A 19,736-nucleotide genomic window follows, 5' to 3' on the forward strand; every position below is an offset into this window, starting at 1 on the left:
GATTCTCAATTATCTTAATAAAATATCTGGAGACTTAAATGTGGAATATAATTCTTTGTAATATTGCTGAAGGTTTATAGGTTGAATTATTGTACTTTAATTCAAACATATCCATCTGAAGGAGTTACTGAATCATTCTGCAACCTTTTAAAATATAAAAAGGTAACCAAAAACTTAAACTAGAAAAAGACCAAATCCAACCCTTACAAGATATATCAGTGCTGTGTATTCATTCATAAAGTTCTTATCAGGACAGCAAGCTATAGCTGCAGAATTTTATCTTTGCAACTCAATGAAATGTTACTTCTGGCAGTGAATTATTCACCAGTGTGACAAAGTACTTTGAACAGGAATACTGAGATCATCTTTTCTGGCTATACTGTACTCCATGTTTTACTAACTTATCTTCCTTATTTCACAACATGCAACAAGCCCCATATTTTAAGTCAATAAAAGAGAACACTCACCAGACCAACCAATCAACCTTTTCATCAAGAAAGAGGGACCTTCCTTGCAAGGAGATTAAACTTTCCATTGGATCAGCTAACATGCAAGCAACACTTGAAAACTACAAGTGATTCCTCTTCCTTACTCCACAATATGTCTAAAAAGATGCTATTTCAATCTTTCACTCACTATGGACTGCTCTGTCAGCGATGATCTTTACAATAGAACACTTTGCTGTGAAAATCCCACTCTCCTTTTGTGTCAAGTCTCAAGGAAAGACCCCTCCTTCCCACAGTTGTGTGCCCTACCAGAGAATTCTGCTATTCTGAGAACTGATGATGATAAGCTAAAGTCAAACCCCAAGAGAAAAGGGACAACTGAAACAATAGAACTGTAGCAAAACTCCCTCTCTACAAACAACTGAAGGAAACATCTGTAGGTTTTGCCCTTGCAGTGTTCTTAAAGTTCTTTAAGCTTCTTTTCTTCCTAACACCTGCAGGGGTGGGGAGACTGAATACGCCAGCACTTCCATTTATCTCTTTTCTGAGAACTCACCATTTAAACTAGGTTCATTATTCATGAACCAATTAACTGGGAGATATTTACAGCATCATGTTTTGCTGCCTTTTAGAGAAGTTTACCTACAGAATGACTTGCACAGTTAACATTCAGCATTTCTGTGAACAGAAAAACTGTGCAAGGCCACATGGATTCTTTGTGCTGTACATCTGAATGCCATTACTGAGAAAACTTGTGGACTTCACGGTATACATGAGTGTTTCAGTGATTTTCTATAAGCTGCGAACATCCACATTGATAAGCTGCTTCCATTTCCGATGAAAAGATTCTTTCAGTTCCTCTACTGACTATAAACCATTTAATTAACTTAGTCAATAGGAAAGACTCAGAAAAGTGTTCAAGTGCAATGATGAAGAGGATGCAAATGGTAAGTGATGGCATGACAAGGTTAAGGGAAATGAAATGGAAATGTTCTGAGATCCACTGCCTTGCATAGGAGGGCATCTTCCTTAAGAAAGTTTGAAGTACATGAACGAAAGACTTGTGAAGTGCAGGGGATTTGTAACAATGTGGAATTAAACATGGTTGTATACGATTAAAGACTGAGGAAAAAAGCATTTTAAATTAAGTTCTTTAAAACTATTTGCAATTTTATACCAAGGTAGTAGCTACTGGAACTTAGCTGGATACATCTGAAGGGCACTTGCATCAATGGCAGCACTTTAAAAATTTTGTATACAAGAATGAATATCTTAGTTAAAATAATGATGTGTTCCCATAGCAAGTTTACCAAATCTCACTAAGTGGCTACAGTTTATCAAAACATTAAGCTGAAAGAATTGACCTAATGCAGGCTAAGTGCAGGAAATCTATTTTCAATGCAATAACTTTGCCAGATGATACATCACACTTACACTAGGAGCATATATACACTTCCAGAAATTCATAGCATAATGTCAGTGAATTTCCTTTTGCATACTAGCTCAACCTTTTGCTTCCTTCCCCTCCAACTCTGGGACTGTAGCCTTTATACCTTCTGCATCACCAGCAAAGGATAGTTTTAGATTGTAAGTTAAAGAGGTTAATAGCTTTGGCAAGCATGTTTAACTAAGGAAAAAGCTCATGCAGGAATATGTTGCATTTATAGTAAGTAGAATCATAGAATTGAAGTAATTTAGGTTGGAAAGGAGCCTGGGAGGTCATCTAAACTGAGTTAGATATAGGTGCTCAGGTCTTTGTCTGTTCAGATTTTAATTTCTCCAAGGGCAGAAACACCTCAACCTTTATGTGAATATGTTTGAAGGATAAACCAAGCTCAGCATGAATTTTATTTTCTATGTGTCTTTTCAGCACTTCCTTGGGTAACTTGGGTCCAACATCTCACATGTATATTTGCTGCATGCTTCCAAGAAGAGACTGACTCCATATTCTTAATAAACCTCTTTTGGTAGTATAACTTAAATGTGCAACTGATTTCCTCACTCCAACCTTTTGCCTCTTCTCACATCTGTGAAGAATTAGCCAGGTTTATTTTGCTGATTAATCAACAGTAAGTCTTTAAATATAAGTACAAGATCTATACTAGGCCTCATCTGTCAGTTTTTCTGACTTATGCTCTAATGAGCTTGAATGTCTCTTCGAAACGTGTTTTACAAGTCTTCTGTCTGAAACACAGATTAAACAGAGTTTTGAAGCTAATCTGTTGTTAGGCCGCAGAGCCTACTCGAAAAAAACCCTCCTGAATCAGTTGCTCCTGTGCAAACAGACTAAAGCCTTGGTTTATTTCATTACACAGGGAACAAGAGAAACCGAATAGTTTAACTAACACCCTCCACACAGCTTAATTGGGATACTTTTCAAAGTAACTCAGTTATTTTTTCTCTAAAATAGCACCTAGTACATGTGGTTGAATTTATACATTCTTACTAACATGCACTCAGGTGTATTCAAAAACATGAACGAGGCTTTAGAAGAGCATGCAACAACTACATTAACAATCCATACACAACATTAACAAACCTATAGCAGGGGTATAGATACATTAAAAAAAATAAGCCATTAAACCCAAATTTTCAAGGTCAAAAAAACTCTGCTCCTCACATAGAGGACAAATTGGTCTCATACAAATAACATGAATAACATTACCCTGAACCACTAAAAACTTCATTTCTTTCACTAACCTTTCACTTGTAGAGCCTTGCCATCTCTGAAAGAAACACCAGCTAACTTTAATGATACAACATTCAGTGAAGGAGGAAGCGTGGGTGTTTGTAACAATGACATGGTCTTCCCACAGAGCTGGATTAAAAACTTAAATATACTACCAGGGCATGAGTAGAGGATACTCCTCCCATTTCATAGTCACAGGCTGAAAAACATGCACCTTCCCACAGATGGATCCTCTGAGGTTAAGAACATTCAACAAAACAGTGGCTTTCACCGTTTTTTTCCTTTCTTTTTCAACCATTTACTTCCGCTTTCCATTTCACCGTAAGTGTGAACATTAATGTCGCACCTAAGGCACTAACAATCCAGTGTAATACTGTTGGGGGCAAGAAGGGAGAAAAAAGAAAGAAAACTGTGTGCAAAAATGAAGTTCAAAGCTCCCTAAATACTACTCAGTTAAAAGCCTCTTTTTATCCTTTTTTTCTTTTTTATGTCAACCCCTGGCCATTGGGATTTCAAGATCATAAAGTGTTTAAAATATGTATTACCAAACCATTTACATCTACAAAATGAGCAAACAAGCAAACTCATTTTAGTCATTTTAATTTTCTCTTACTTAATAGAAGTCAAAAGATATGCCAGGTTCTTTCAAATCAGCATTGAAGGATCTTACACATGAACTACTGGGTATGATATATATTCAGTTGACATTCCCCATATATCAGCTACCTTTTTTTTTTTTTTTTTTTTTTAATAGATGTCAATACTGAGAAACAGATTTTACACTGGGGATGGACAGTGCTGTGTCAAGACAAAAATTAGTTTCTTGATACGATCAATCTTGATAAGATCAAGCATGTTAGATTATGATCCCATAATGTAATCTATCTATTGCTCCAGCTAAATACTTCGATTTGAAGGTTACTAATAAAATTGAAGCTATTTTGGAATATCCTAACACAGTCTTGAAACAATATCATAATTCAATAGGACTACTTAATTTTTACCATAGCCTCTTGCCCTCAAATGACACAGCAGCATAGAGATTGTGTTAATGTCACAGAAAGACAAATGGGTAATAATTTGTTCTTCACTACCAGAGAAGTTTTCCTCATTCCAAATCTGGAAGCTGCAAGGGTACCCTTATGAAAAAAGACTGCAACAGTGATAATCTTCAGGTACATAGCAGGTTTAAAAAAAAGAAGAAAAGTGCAATTGAAAAGAATTCCCTGCACAACTCCATCAGCCTGCCTTTAGAAATAACGAGTCATAATAGAGATCTATCATGGAACATTTTTTCCCAAAGGCAAGATTCCCCATTTCATAAATCAACCTATCAGGATAGTTTCATGTCTGGTAGCCTGTTGATACGACACAAACAGTTTCAGGAGAAAAAAAAAAAAATTAAAGCAGCTTTTCAGCAGACCCTAGAAATAATAAATCCATATATTTTTTTTTCTATCTATCTTAAAGGGATGCCATAAACCTTCATATTCATAGCTCTTCTCTAATGTATACCTCAATGTTTAAAGACTTCTGAAGACATGTAACATAACAAAACAAAAATGGATTTTCTATCTTGCTTAAAATGAGATGTGTAGCAAGTCAGTAACAGCAGTGCTTCCGTGAAGAAAATGCAAATCTTTCAAGAAGAGCAAAACACCTCCAGGGAAGCTCAAGTCAAGACTAGGGAAAGCTAATTTTAACTCAAAAACAGTTACCAAACAAGCACACTTACTAAATAGTATGTTTTACTTTAGTATTATTCTTGTAATCATTTGAAAAACAAAATAATAGTAGTAATGCATATACATGTATGTATGCAGGCATAGGATAAATATGGTGAACATAGCTAGCAACGATATAGTCAGAAGATAGACTAAATTACCTGTTCTGAACTGGTGAGGCAGCACAGCAATGATAAAAGTGTGGTATAACAACAAAGCAACCTATTAGGCTTGGGAAGTGTCAGTGTAGACTCCATGCATGCATCAGTGTTAACTTTGCAGTGGCAGCAGCAGTCAGATGAGACGGACAGCAGCACAGCAAGCAAGAGGAGAAAAAATTGACAGGGAAGTGTTCTTCAAAAAGGCTGGGAAGCCCTGGACTAAACAAAAGTCTTCTTGAAGTCCTCTTCAGCACTGTCTTTAATGACAGGTTTTGTATGCAGCTGTGATTTGAGATGGCTTGGCTTGGAAAAGCAAACCTATTCATTCCCTGTGAATAAAGCTCTCTTTAATATATGTTCCTTTGGGATTAGAGCAATTTTTTTTGTCTATAATATGTATGTAATAGCTCCAATCTTTTCTGCAGACTCTAATCTGAGAGAGAAAAATTGCTTCTTTTGTCTATGGCTCAGCCTCAAATTGTACTCGAATATGATAGTACCTTAGATAATTTGGGTAGCAGGAGCAGTCTAGCTACACCAGTACAAAACAAAAGACAAGCTTGCCCTGTTTTTTTGTAGTTTGCCTATGTTCAAAGTTCGCTCTAATTTTTAATTGTCTTTTTTTTTTCCAGCCACAACCTGTAGGATATTCCTCAAATTGTATTTAGAAAGTAGAACGTTCACTCAAAGTCCATTCTTAAAACGATCACTGTGTTCTTCAGGGAAACAATACAATAAATGAAAAAATATCCTTGGCCCTCATGTCCAGCATGGTTATTTTAATTACTTAACAGGAAACAGTTCTAGGTGTTGACATGTTGATACAGTACAATATATTTAATAAGTGGAAGAAGAAATTGAAGATGATATTAATAATTGATATGTTTCAAGTCTTCTAAACTAAGAACTGTTCCCCATAATTCATTTTCTAATTTGTACTGGTTTTTAGAAACAAAACAGAACATGACTGATTAAGACCCTTAAATCACCCTTAAATGATTAAATACAGCAAGGAAAAATCAATTAAAAATAATTATACTTGGTATTGTCAGGAGGAAAAAAAGGTTTATAGGGAAATTAGAGCGTGTTTATACACTCTGACAGCAACATTATCTTCTGAAACTCCAATGTCCACCAAGATTCCAAGCATGCCTTGGAAGGATTAAGTACACAAGTCTTGATACACAAGTTTTATCTATAAATGTGTCCCCAAAAGCAAACAGAACAGTTTGAAGGTAATTGTGTCTTGAGGAAAATGACTTAAAACATTACCCAGGGTCTGAAGTAAAAACAAGCAATAACTTTCTGCCATTCCCCCTATCCCTAAAACGCTCACGGCAGTCTGAAAAATAAATAGCTATATGCTGTGCTAATTGCATCTTGAACAGTCTTGAGCTTCAGATAGTGAATGAAACTGATGCAAACATATTTCATAATAAAAAAGGCAGCCATATGATTAAGATTCAAGGTTCCAGATCTAATAATTTAGCGATTAAAAATCACTGTCTTACAGTTGCTTGCTAGTAACTCTCCACATTGTTTTGGATTATTTCTTCACATCAAACATATTCATCGTTTATAATCAGTATTAATTAACACCTTTTTTGATAACATGATACTGCAGGTTGGGAGAAAAATGAGCAATCTAAAGACAATGTCAGGACAATAAGAAGACACTCTTGGCCTTCCTCTACAAGAAAAGCAATGACAGATTTTCAGTTTCAGTATTTTTCTAAATCCTGTTTCAATCACGTCAATTCAAATCTACTACAGACAAGCACAGCAAAAATAGGTAAGATAGCTTTAAAAGATTTATCAGTACACTGCACAGTGTTTGCTAGTTAATAACTAAATATTCCTGAACTGTGCCAGAAGTCCAGGACAAATGTTTGTCTATACTTGATACTAAGGAACCACAAGTTCATAGAACAGCTTGGGTTGGAAGAGATCTGAAGGATCGTCTGGTTCCAAACCCCATGCCATGGGCAGGGACACCTCCCACTAGATCAGGTTGCTCCAATCCAACCTGGCCTTGAGCACTTCCACAGATGGGGCATCCACAGCTTCTCTGGGTAGCCTGTGCCAGTGCCTCACCACACTCACAGTAAAGAATTGCTTCCTTAAAGCTGATCTAAACCTACCCTTTTTTAGTTAAGCTTTTTTCTTATAAAGCAGATTTAGCTGGTAGATAGCTCTTTCAATAAAGCACTCAGAGAAAGAAAGGTTTGTCCACACATACAGACTTAATTTTATTTTTTATCTTTCAGCAAATGGAATGAGGCAAGTAATGGCTAAAGTAAGAACATATAAGAATAAAAATCAGAATGTGGACTAATATAAACTGTTGAAAATTTCAGTTTAGAGAAGAAACATTTTTTGATTTGTGTGGTTACTGTATATTTGACCTCAATTTTTGAGGTATTAATGACCATTTTATTTCACAAAAGCCTAACAGTTCATCAGATTTATGCAAGCATTTTTGCAGTTCTGCATAGTATCAAATACTATAAATATTCCAAAAAAACAAAGAATATGTTGGGAATAACTTACTAATTCATATAAACCTAGTTTTCTATAACATAGTTTTCTCCAGAGTGAGTGATACAGCAGAATCTTTCACTGCTCGGAAAAGAAATCAACGTGCTATTTTCAACTTTAGAATGCCTTATTTTCAGTGGGAGAAATACCTTCAAAAACAGGCTTTCCCCCTCTACTCTCAGCAGACATAGGAAAGGTGAAACAGGAAGGAGAAAAAATGCAGAGGAAGAAAACTAAAAAGAAAATTGAAGAAAAAACAATAAAAACAACAAGAACGTTGAAGGCAGGACACAATCTACCAGTCACAGTCACACAGAGTGGCTTTTTGTTTTTTTGTCTACAACTTCTATACTCATCATCTCCTCATACGATCTTCCTCTCATTGACTTTATTTTAAAACTACTTCTGCAAGTGTATAATCTGCCTGTGCACGTCAGAATACAGGAAAGATGTGGTTTAATATCTATGACTGTTCATAACATCTAGAGGCATCATCACATATATTATTATGGCTATTACTGATATTACTAGTACTATGGTGCCGCTGACTTCCAATAAAAATAAGAGAAAAAAATTTTCAAAAACCACAGTGACAAGCTCCAAATATGCATACAACACATTAATTTTTCAGTTCTTTCATAGAAACCTCTCTGCTATGATGTAGTAATAACAATAACGTTGTCTTCAAATACAATGAAAACGCTTCATGTCCAGGGTTTGCAGCCACAGCTAGCGGTTGCACACCATCAAAGAGATAGGTTATTCCTCTCAACTTGCACTAATACATTGCTGCTCAAAATACATCATGCCTTTGAGTTACAAGGGGCCACCAGAAACTGTTTTCCTTTTATAACATTATAAATGAAGCTGCATTTTAATGCACAGTATTCTCCCATCTGAAAGTTGCAAAGTAGCTCTGTCTTCTTTCTGAAATTGACCGATCAATGCCTTGATACATTTATTATTATTTTTAAGTTAACATTGCATTAATATGAAGTTACTCATGAATAAAGTAATAGGAAAGACATACATTGAATATAATATATAAGCAAACATATAATCACTGCACAAAGATAGGAGCTTCAAGCCCTGGAAGTAAACCTAGCAGTGGTTAGGCTGCCACAAGGGAGAACAACTGGCACAGAGCAAAGTAGCTGAAGGTGAAAAGAAGAGACTGCCTTCAGAGAGGCAATCTACAGTTCCTCTGAGAAAGAAAAAGATGGATGACTGCTCGTATTATGTCTGCATGTTTAATCAAATGCAGTAAGTCTTTCAACTCAGCTGGAACTGATAATGGGGAACATAAATCAACTCTTAAGAGTTCAATAAAGGTTCCCCAAAAGAAAGAAAGTTTGCAACAGGTGAGAAAGGGCTGCGGAAGCTACTTGGAAATGGGATATTACAGGTACGAACAGGCATGTCTTCTTTAATTCTACTGAGCACTCAGCTACTGAGAATTTTAATATTATAACTTATGACTGTTTTGTGCCAAAGCTGTTTTGGTTTTAAATCAAAATAGGCAATGAACTGTTTGCTGAAGGTCTTACCTCCTCTGTGGACTACGGTTCTGAGAGAACTCCGAATCGCTGTCTTTTGATGTTGGAGAGCCCTTATACGTATAAAAAACATCCTCTGTCTCAGTAATATAGGTAATCTCATTTGTAAGGTTATCTACAGACGAGTGTCGTGGTTTACGAATTTCATGACGTAGTCTAGGACTCCGCCTAAAAAAAAGGAACATTAACACAGGTATGTAGGTTGTAATTGAATAGCATGTACAATTCTTTCAAGATGATTTCAATCCTACTGCAATCTATGTCCTAAAGTCTTTATGCTAGGTGCGCAGGTCTCATCTTAAATAGTGGATATATCAGTTAAAAAAATTGTTATGGTATGCTAGGTGATCATGTGCTGCCAGGTTCAGTAGACATGTTACCCCCAAACACTGCCTGTACTTGTTGAAGTTATAGTCACAGAATCATAGAATGGCTTGGGTTGGAAGACACCTGAAAGATCACCTAGTTCCAACCCCCCTGCCATGGGAAGGGACACATTCCACTAAACCAGGTTGCCCAAAGACTCATCCAACCTGGCCTTGAACACTCCTACGGGTGAGACATCAACAACTTCCCTGGGCAACCTGTTCCAGTGCCTCACCACCCTCATAATAAAGAATTGTTTCCTAATACCTAATCTCAGCCTCACAGAGGAAGTGCTCTGGCCCCATAACTGTTTTGGTAGCTGTTGGCTTTTGCTGAGCTCAGTCCTGTTTGAATTGGTGGGCCCAAAACTGGTTGCAGCATTTTAGATGAAGGTCTAATGAATGCTGAACAAAATGGGGATAACTCACTTCCTTGATCTACCATCTGTGCTTCTGTTAATATATCCAGGTTGTTACTCCACTTATTACTAGTCTTCAGGTAGGGCAGAAATTATTGCAGTCATCCAACCCTCCACCCCCACCCCACCCATATTTTTTCTTAATCTGTTTGTCCACCTATCCAGAACAAAGTATCATAACTTGGATAGAACATTTTTACAGACACCATCAAAAATTTTGCTAATGTGGAGGTAAATGATACCCACTCTTCTGCTGTCAACATATCTATTCTCAAAATACCAGCATATTTAAATGTGTACGTAGGCACTACATAACTAGTCTGCTAGAATACATACAATTAGAAAAGGTAGGAGGCTGGAAGGGAGGGTAAAGGCTGAAACGTGATTTACCAATTAGGGGTAATAGGAGGGGATCGAGAAGGAAGGCTTTTGGTCTCTAAATGCTCAACAGATAAAGATCTCCTCATAGATGGGTTCCAAACCATCCCACCTATGACTTTTCTGCAGTACTGGCTGTTTACAGACCTGAAAAGAAAACAAAAATAAAAACTTGTTAATTATTTTGCATAGGAAAATTCAATGAAATAAAATATGTTTTGAAAGTCAATTTCATAATTCATGTTCTAAAGAGTCCCCTGTTCTTATCCCTCAGTCACAGAGCCATTAGCTGTCCCTTACTCGTGGCAATAAAACTGTTCATCCCTGCTACAATGCCAATTAAAAACGTGGGTAAAAATAACCATCTCTGAGAGTTATTTTTAACCTAATTGTGTTCAAGAAGATGGAGGGGAAAACAGGAAATGTGTTATGTTATATTGGCACCAAACCAATAGTGTCTGACAAAACTATTCAAGTATAGGCAAAAGATTATAGACATTTCACTAGTGGCTTAACTGAGTGCAGAACCACTTTAACAATATATATATACTATTTCCAGAATGATGCCACGTTGGTTGACATGTCCATTACAGGAATACACCATTAGAGAAAGCTTTGAGAAAGTCACCTCCTCAATACCATCAGCATCGGAAGAACAAGTTCATAACAACCCATAAAGGAGCTAATCCTCAAAATACAGATGTTTAAACACTTAGTATGATCTACTACAAGGTAAAAATATGGAAATTCCACTCCAGTGGAAAACAGAATTTTATGAACATTCTTGTGGCTGGACAACCCTTGTGGCTTTACTGCCCTAATATACAGGCAATGCTAGTCCCCTCCCTTGCTACAAATCTATGCAGTATTAAAAGAGACATGAGAATATGAAAATCCAGCCACAAAGTCTGGGAAGCTACTTGAAGCATGATGACATCCGTTAGAATCTGAATCTATGCCCAAGTATGAAAAAGATAATCAGACAAATTAAATAAAAGGAACAACAGTGAAGTGAACACACTGCAAAAATAACGGAGAGAAAATTAAAACACTTCTCCAAAAAACATCAAAACAAGCAGCTTTTTAGAAAGTCTACACAGAGTACAGATAACCAAAGAACTAAAGAACTGTCCAAAACCATTATCCTCAGAGAGGATAATGATGTAAGACTTCCAGCCCAGATGGTGCATATGGGAAGAGTCAATCCTAACTTCATGCAATATGACAGGCTCTGAAGTACGACTTTTCAGGAACTAGATCTGTGTTACCATTATGAAGCTACCAGCTCAATGACTAGCAGAAGTCAACAAAGCAAATAAACAATAAGAAGTGTCATGACAGTGGTATCTTCAATGTTTGGATGGGAAAAATATATTCATCTCCATGTCACTAATTGGCATCCTGGTACTCAATTAGGGCAGTTTCTGAAGAGCATGGTACTAACATATTAAACTGTGTATATAACAATAAGGAGTAAACAGTTCAAAACAAATCTGTTCTGCAAACTGTCTTATTGGATCATTAGCCACATAACATATTTACTTTCAAGTGTTTTTATGCCTTAAACTGAAAAGGCAAGTTGAAAAAATACCAGTAAAACATACTTATATTCAATAACTTCTTATGAATATTCCACTGTAATGAAAACATGTTGGGGAAAGAAAGGGAAAAAAAGATACATAATTTATCCAACAGTTTACAAAGTCCAATGCAGCGGTAAGCAGATCTGAGCTCTGCAACTCCAACTTCAGCTATCTCTGACACAAGTCCTCCCTTTCCCATTTACAATGTAAAACATGCTTTCACACAATACTTACTTTGCTGGATTTCTAGAACCCAGAGTCCAATAATGTGACAGTATCTTTTTTTCATGAGGTAGCGACTTCTTTGCCTGAAAAAATGTGTGATGCTCTACGCAAGACTTCCACAGATTTTTGCATGCTCTGTAATTTAACATGTTGAAGGCAACAATATGCTCTCTGGACTCATTCTGTAATGTAAGAAAATTTATGTTTCAATACACAGAAGCAGATCAAACAGAGCAAACAAGGTCATAAACCTATCATATAAATAACAATGAAATTACTTTTAGCCTAAATAAGCGAACTACATTTAGGAAAACAAAAATTCATCATACAGTAGGCTTTGAGCTGGAGGTGGATGAAACAGCCCTGTGAGAATACAAAATTCAAAATTCCACAGTGAATGTTTTAAAAGTGTAAGCAACATTAAAATCATTAACAATCAGTTCCTGATCATTACAATGTTAATTTAATGAAATATTTAAGTCTAGAGTGCCAGAGGTTTTGCATATGTAAGTGTAATACTAAACAGCTAAGCAGATTTTCAGATTTCCAGTCAGATCTTGACCTTCTATGACAAACAAATCTCTTAACCATTTTATTAAGGGTGCAATGTAGAAATGAAAAAAAAATATCTATCTTTGAATTCAAACTCTTCACATAAGACTTCATATAAATGTTGTTTCAAGAGCTAGAATGCAAAAAGCATCTGCCTTACATTCTTTTAGAAGATACTAAAGATGTTAACTTCTGGGGAAAGAAAAGCAATTGAAGGACTAGAGCTGCTGCTACTGCTTTTCAAATCCAATCCTGTTTTCTGGATGATAACACAAGGTCAAAATAAGGAGATCAAAAGGAAGTAGAATGGAAAGCTTGTGTCTCCCTATACAAACTTGCAAGTTCAGTGCTCAGTGGTACACAGGTGTAACATAATTGTACCACCCACATTTATGCGCTGGACAATTACAGCACTTGTTGAACTATTGCAGGTCTCAGTGCTCCAGAGAGTTTTGCACAAGCTACAGCTTTGGCTAGCTAATGCAGTTATTAACACAAACAAAGCAGAACAAAGTGTAAAGCACAGAGGAGAAAGGTATGTGTAATAAGCAAGGAAAGGGGATACCTGAGTTCACTGCTATCCGATCTCAGCACTTCAGTGAAAAAACTACAGCAAGCTTGCAACTTCGTTTATCCTTTGCAGCTATTTTTTGGAATTATGACTTAATTTTGATATCACAACATATAATTAGGCAGGTGGCCATGTTGGTAAAGCTCTCTTTCTAGTTCATACTTTGGAGAATGTCAGGATTTGGGTTGTAAAGCCTCTTTATTAAATGACTTGGAAACCTAATAAAACTCTTTTCCACAGACTTCAGCAATAAATCAGTGTCCCACCTGGACAACATCCTAATTTCTAGTTGCATGGTCCTTTTGTTTGTTCACAACCAAACAATAAAATGAAACTACAGACCATTTTGGCTGGGATAATCAAATGGTTTTCCTTGTATTCTTTTTCTTTCTCTGTAACATTTGTTAAATATCAGGCATCAGAGATCAACACCACATTGTGCAAAACACTTGAGCTACTGCAATGACTTCACTTACAGATTCTCTATTTTGTAAACAAAGCAAAACTCAGCAAACAATGAGAATCACAAGAGAAAGCTAAAAAGGGTTTGCCCCTTAATACCACTTAGGCATTACGAAGTGTTTAACTGATTGTAATCTATCAGGCGTGTTCTTCCTATGTCTATTAAAACAAGAAACATTTTTATTTTATTTTTTAAGTAGGGTTCTCTCTTTGACCCTCAAGCATGCTGGAACCAATTCATCTTTGTCAGCTCACCACAGTTACTTCTAATTAGTTTATATAAGATAATGTGTGCAGGCACTGTGAAATTTTAACTCAGAATTTCTTGCAAGATAAAAAGCACACAGCACTTAAAGCTTTAATGACAAAAAGCATTTCTAACCTACTCTGTTGGCTAAATACCTCTTGAAGTGTTTTATATAACAAATTAAAGGAAATATTCGGGGTTGATTTTTTTGGTCTAGAGCACTGGTCTTTCAATAGGCATAAAAATTAGCTTATCTGAACATCTCAATTACACTGAAAAGCCATTGTATAAAGGTAAGGAATTAAGTATACCTAGTTCTCCATGTTTAAATTTAGGTTTGAAAAGAGTAGCAAATCTTGGTCACAAGTGCATTTATCCCAACTGTTGACACAGAATCTTCCCAAATATTTTTAACTGGGCTGCGAGTTTAAATATAGACACATACTGAGACAAATACTTTTAAGAAGTTTTAGAAAAATATATTGTTTTTAAATTAAAAAAAAAAACTTTTATTAACTATCTGGCTCACTAACAGGCCACCTCACAAGTCATGCCATTAAATCAATTCACTATTTTATAGGATGAATAAGGTTTTAATGGGTTCCACAGATTTAGTGCCTATCATCCTTCTCAACACAAATTCCTAAAGAATGTTATTTTAGTCATTCTCAAGAAGTGAGGATTAGAAAAAATTGTGGCCATTAAGGAAAAGAGAACATGGCTAAAATGTGCGTCTTGCTATTTAAACATCAGGAAGAACTCTCATCTCATCTCTGAACTTAATGCCTATTACATTCACAGAGAATTTGGGAATGTCTACAGCATAGGAAGTAAAAAATATATGCTAAAATGTAAAAAAGGAGCAGTTATTTTTAAGCATTACATAAGCACATCTGATATAAAGTTCCATTTTGGAAGCTTTAAAATGTTGTCTGTAAATCAGCACAGCTCCTATTCCTACCATAAATCTTACACCTTTAAGTCTCAGTATCACGAGCTTTTAAAACATCAGACATTCACTGATTCATCAGTCTTGCTTCCCGGTCCTTATGTAGCTCTTCAGTAGAAACAGAAATATTGCAGACTTCTATCAAGGAGCTGATCAATAGACTGAAGCAGTAGGATGGTAAAAGAGGAGGTGAGTAATGAAGAGTGAGAGAGAAGGTAAATTGATTCTTCAAAACAGTGGTGTAAGGAAATGAAAAAAAAAAAGGAGCAAGGAAAATGAGGAGAATAAATCAATGAAACATGGCGTATCCCAGATGACTGCAAATCCACAGCCTTTAAAAACTGTAGATTTTGGAAAGAAATCTACATACAACATGCAAAATTCTGAGATGTTATAGCACTGTTGCTTTCTTGAATTAAAACCTGACAACTAATATGCAGTATCTGCTCTTCTTTCCCCACGTTCTTCTGTCTCCCTTCCTTACAGCCTTATTTAACTATTTCCTTATGCACTTCCAAGAAAAAGAGGACACTGCCTCAGACATTTGTCTTCAGAAACCACTCAAGTGACCCAGCATTTAGGAGAAAAGCAGCAGTAGTCCAGCTGCCCCCTCGCTCCCGCTACATTGCAACAGGAGACTGTTCAAAGCAGAACCATTAAAGGACTGCAGGGATGTGGACTGCTGCCCTAAACTTCAAGCAAAGGGGGATAATTGACAAGGATGACTATATCTACAGACTTAATAGCACACCTGGTCTGCTTTTTCATATTTACTGAGAAAGAGTGAAAGGTCATGTGGCTGACCTTACTTTTCCTACAGTGCTATAGAATTTTAAGCAGGACACGGTGTGCATTACTGTAATCTCAATGAGTTATAAAGTAAAGAACTATGATTACCTAAGAGGAGATTAGTTAAAAAAAAAAATAAAAAATTAAGGTCCTTGACCTGTCATCATTTAACAAAAGTTCAAATGATCAAACTTCAAAAAATGCTGCTCTTTTCAAAGGTGACACTGGTCTCCAGAAAGAGAATTTCAGTTTGACAAAGTCTTTAAAATGTGTGTTCATTACTAAAGTCCAGAGAATGTCACTAATTGGCACCTCATTCTTCCAGATTCTAAAATCCTGTAAGTACCCTCATTTTACTACTCATTGTTACTAATCACTCTCAGAACTCTCCTCCTGTTTATGTTCCCAGTGCATATAATGAAAAATACCTAGAATTTAACACTACTAATCAGTGAATTTTTAGATCTCAAATCTAGAAAGTGATACTTGTACATGTAATACAAATACACCACGTAATACAATTCAACTCACAAGTAGTGACTTACTACTCACTCATTTCTTTACATAGTAAAACATATTTGAACACACTGAAAAAAATTTACATACAAATAATGTTTTGAAACCTATGGTTTGAAAAAAACTCGAGACACTTCGCTGGTAGGTAACAATACCCAAAAGACAAAATATTATCATTGGTGCACCCCATCTACATCCACGCATTAGTGCAGCAGCAATACCTCCAGATTTCAACTTTCTTTACACAGGAGCCCTGACACAAGAATGTGTACATGTATGCACACTCCTTAAGTTTTCAAGATACCCAATCTAGGGGGAAGGAAAAAAAAAATATAAAAAAAATGCTCCCCTTTTGGGGTAAAAACAACCACCGAAAATCAATCAATCAATCAAAAACAAAAAAGACTTCCCTAGCAATCTGTGTTCACTGGGTTATGCACTATACCCGTTCCCAATCTCGTATCTGTCAGCAGCAGAGCTCCCCTTTCCTCCAGGTACCTTCCTTTCCCCCAGAATTCTGAGTCTCAAAACCAGAGGGGACTTCACAAAGTTCTCCCAGACAGGATAAGCAGCTGTTCAGCAGATTCACTGCCGTAAGGTGCTCTACAGGGCACAGTGAGCCAGGAAAAGAGCAGCAGTTACTTGCAAGAAAAATGCTAGGTTACTAAATCTAGAGAGAGGATGAACATCTGTGTTTCCCCCAAGTCTGCAGGGGTAAATATACCTGCGTTAAAAGGACACGGTCCAACAGACTGAAGGTTGAAGTACTCCATGTTGGAAAGGAAACAAAAATGGGAAGCAGAATAAGCATAAAAAGGACCATGATAGCAAGGGCAAGTTAACGAAACAGAATTTCAAAAGCAAGTTATCATAACATAGCACCTACAGATCCAGCCCTCCATTGTTTGTATTTTAAGGCCAAAAATTTGAACACAACCATTTAATCAAAACAAAGTGAAATGACTACTTACATGTTTTTGCCGTTGTTGTATAAAAAACTTTTTCCTTTTAAAGGAAATTTTTAATATATTCACCCTGAAAGAGAGAGACAGACCATGAAATACTAAATAATGCCTAGAGGGGAAAAAAAGCAATTAAAAATAATACTGTGTGCAGTCTAAAAGATTACAGCTGTTAAATATTCAGTAAATAATATGCAACCATCTCCTGAGCACTGAGTGGTATATAGATTCAAGAAACTTCAAGAAAAAAAATAGCAAAGAAGGAAAGGTCTTTTTAAAATTAAGATTCTTCCTCATTTCCTCTTTAAATAGCTCTCATAGCAATTCTCTCCCACCAAATCTATTCTTGCAGCAAAAACTTGATGACATCCTTTACTAGCTGTACGAATGTTAAACGTGTCAAGTTTGTATAACTTAAGAATCATATGACAACTGTGACTAAATGAACAAAATTTAAGACCTTAATGACATGACAAGGTTGGTCATACAGTATCTGAAATTTCTCCGAGACTTCACAAAACTGACTTAGGATGTTAAAAGACAGTTCACTTTTATTAACAACTAAAACATTGTAATTAAAGTCAAACCTGAAGGATAAAACATGCAAGTGTTAATGTATTTTTCACTTATTAATACTGCATAAAAATACTACATAAACTATGTAGCAGAACTGAACATGTCTTTTCTATGTATACACTGTATGAAAAAGACTTTTTAAGGTTAGAATTACATTGCAATTGGTGCTTAAACACTTTCCATTTTAATTATATCCTTAGCAGTTTTGCTAAATTAAGTAAACTTCGAGGTGCCCAGGAATGTTCCTACAAGAAAACAAGATTCATCTAAATTATCTACATAACCAAATGCATGCTCATTTCCAAAAATCTCTGTCAATTATAGAGCCACAAAGAAACAGGAATTTCATCCACAGCATTCTTTGCAACCAAATTGTGCAAGTTAATGGAAGGTTTAAATCATATCTACTTCTCCTTCTGGAAATACTTGTGCCATCTGACTTGCTGCTTCCAGTGGTAATGATGTGTACTGTATATACAAAAGTTTTGTATTCCCATGTCGCCAGTAAGCCATATCAATTTTCAGTTTATTTACTGAAGTGGAACTAATTTAAATCCATCCATCTTAATCCTTGTGCCACTCTAGCTGAACTAGTACTGCTCAAGTTTTGGGTTACCGGTTCTTTCCCTCCACGCTTCTTGGCTTAGCTCACACTTCAAAAAGTGAGTGAGTGTTTGGAGTTGCTCTCAGCTTACACAGCTGCTGTCACTCCCTGTTCTTAGCTAATGTAGTACCAGCAGAAACAGAAAATACAAACAACTAATCTTGCAAACTAAGCAAAAAAACCCTCCAACCAACAAAAAGGTGGACAACATCTAAAAATAACAGAACTCTCTCATCTCTCCCCACTTTTTAAAAACAACTGCATGGCCACATAATCACTTCATGTCAAATCAGGGCTTTAAGTCTTTTTATTTTGACTCTCCTCTACGCACACTATGCCTCTCAACTCTATTCAACCTTCTTAAAGCACAACTAAACCTCTTTAATTCGGTGACAAAGAACAGTTACTAATCTGACAGTTTTATTTAACACTAACTCAAAATTGTTTGCAGCACCCTGCCTATTAGTCAAGGGAATGTTCGCATATAGCACAAGCCACAAAAGAAAAAAAAAAAAAAAGGAAGAGATTAAGGTATTGAAGGATTTAGATTTAACGAGTACTTGAAGGTGCCACATCCAGAACATGAGCTGAATGGAATGCAGTTATTCCTATTCCAACTAGTGGCTCAGCTGCCCCATCACTCACCAATAGTCTGTCCAAGCGACTATGCAGCTAACTGAATTTTGCCATTAAGTTTTAAAGTATACAATAGCTGAAACTTAGGGATAACGATAAATCTTTTGGCTCCTGTATTCCTCCACCATTCACAAGGGTCAAAGCAGATTTGTCACTTAGTGGGCAGAGTTATTCATTTCTGATCATCTTGGCAGTTCTGTCCTGGCAATCGCTGTTACCAGCTGGTAGTTTCTGACCTGAAGCAAAAATGTTTCTTAACTGTATGTCTCATACGTTGCTCAAGGAAGATTCAGAAGTTTTTGTCATATTCTATGTAACACTTGGTTGAGTGGGGTTTTGATTTTAACTAGTAAGGTAGCATATATTCCTGTAGCAGTTTCTCTGAAGTTTTCAAAGCAAAGAAACTGCATACACTGAATAGCATTTAATGTACAATCTTAATTGCTGCTGATATAAAACAGAGAGCTCATATATTTTTAAGATATTTTACTTGCAAAAAGACCTGGAAACATAACAGTCAAGCACCCCAAGAATAATTTCCCAGAGCTCACTGTGTTAAATCCAAATGTACTTTATAAACCCATCCTGACTTGCATTGCCTCTGACTGATCAGTGAGCTTCTTACGTAAGTCTCTTTGATGGAAAACCTTCCTTTTGCCAAGACAGTACACTCTCACTGCCTCCATTCCTGAAAGCTTTTGGTCCCCTTTGACTACCACCATATGGCACAGTTGTATTGTTGTCATCCATTAATGCTGCAGAGTATTTTACTTACTGTGCTGGAAAGA

General features: G+C 36.2%; 1 protein-coding gene across 7 annotated transcripts in view; it reads right to left on the reverse strand.

Moving 5' to 3' along the window:
* The window catches only part of PTPN3 (protein tyrosine phosphatase non-receptor type 3), a 163,842-nt gene that overhangs the window by 44,929 nt on the left and 99,177 nt on the right, over window positions 1–19,736 (reverse strand). For all 7 annotated transcript variants that reach the window (XM_068671158.1, XM_068671157.1, XM_068671159.1 and 4 more), the window contains 4 exons: window positions 17,142–17,205; window positions 12,094–12,266; window positions 10,289–10,423; window positions 9,106–9,282 (listed from right to left, as the gene is read on the reverse strand). In XM_068671158.1, coding sequence (XP_068527259.1) covers window positions 9,106–9,282; window positions 10,289–10,423; window positions 12,094–12,266; window positions 17,142–17,205 — 549 coding nt within the window. The remainder of the gene's footprint in view (window positions 1–9,105; window positions 9,283–10,288; window positions 10,424–12,093; window positions 12,267–17,141; window positions 17,206–19,736) is intronic.

Source organism: Anas acuta, chromosome 2, assembly GCF_963932015.1.
Source record: "Anas acuta chromosome 2, bAnaAcu1.1, whole genome shotgun sequence".
Lineage (NCBI taxonomy): Eukaryota > Metazoa > Chordata > Aves > Anseriformes > Anatidae > Anas > Anas acuta.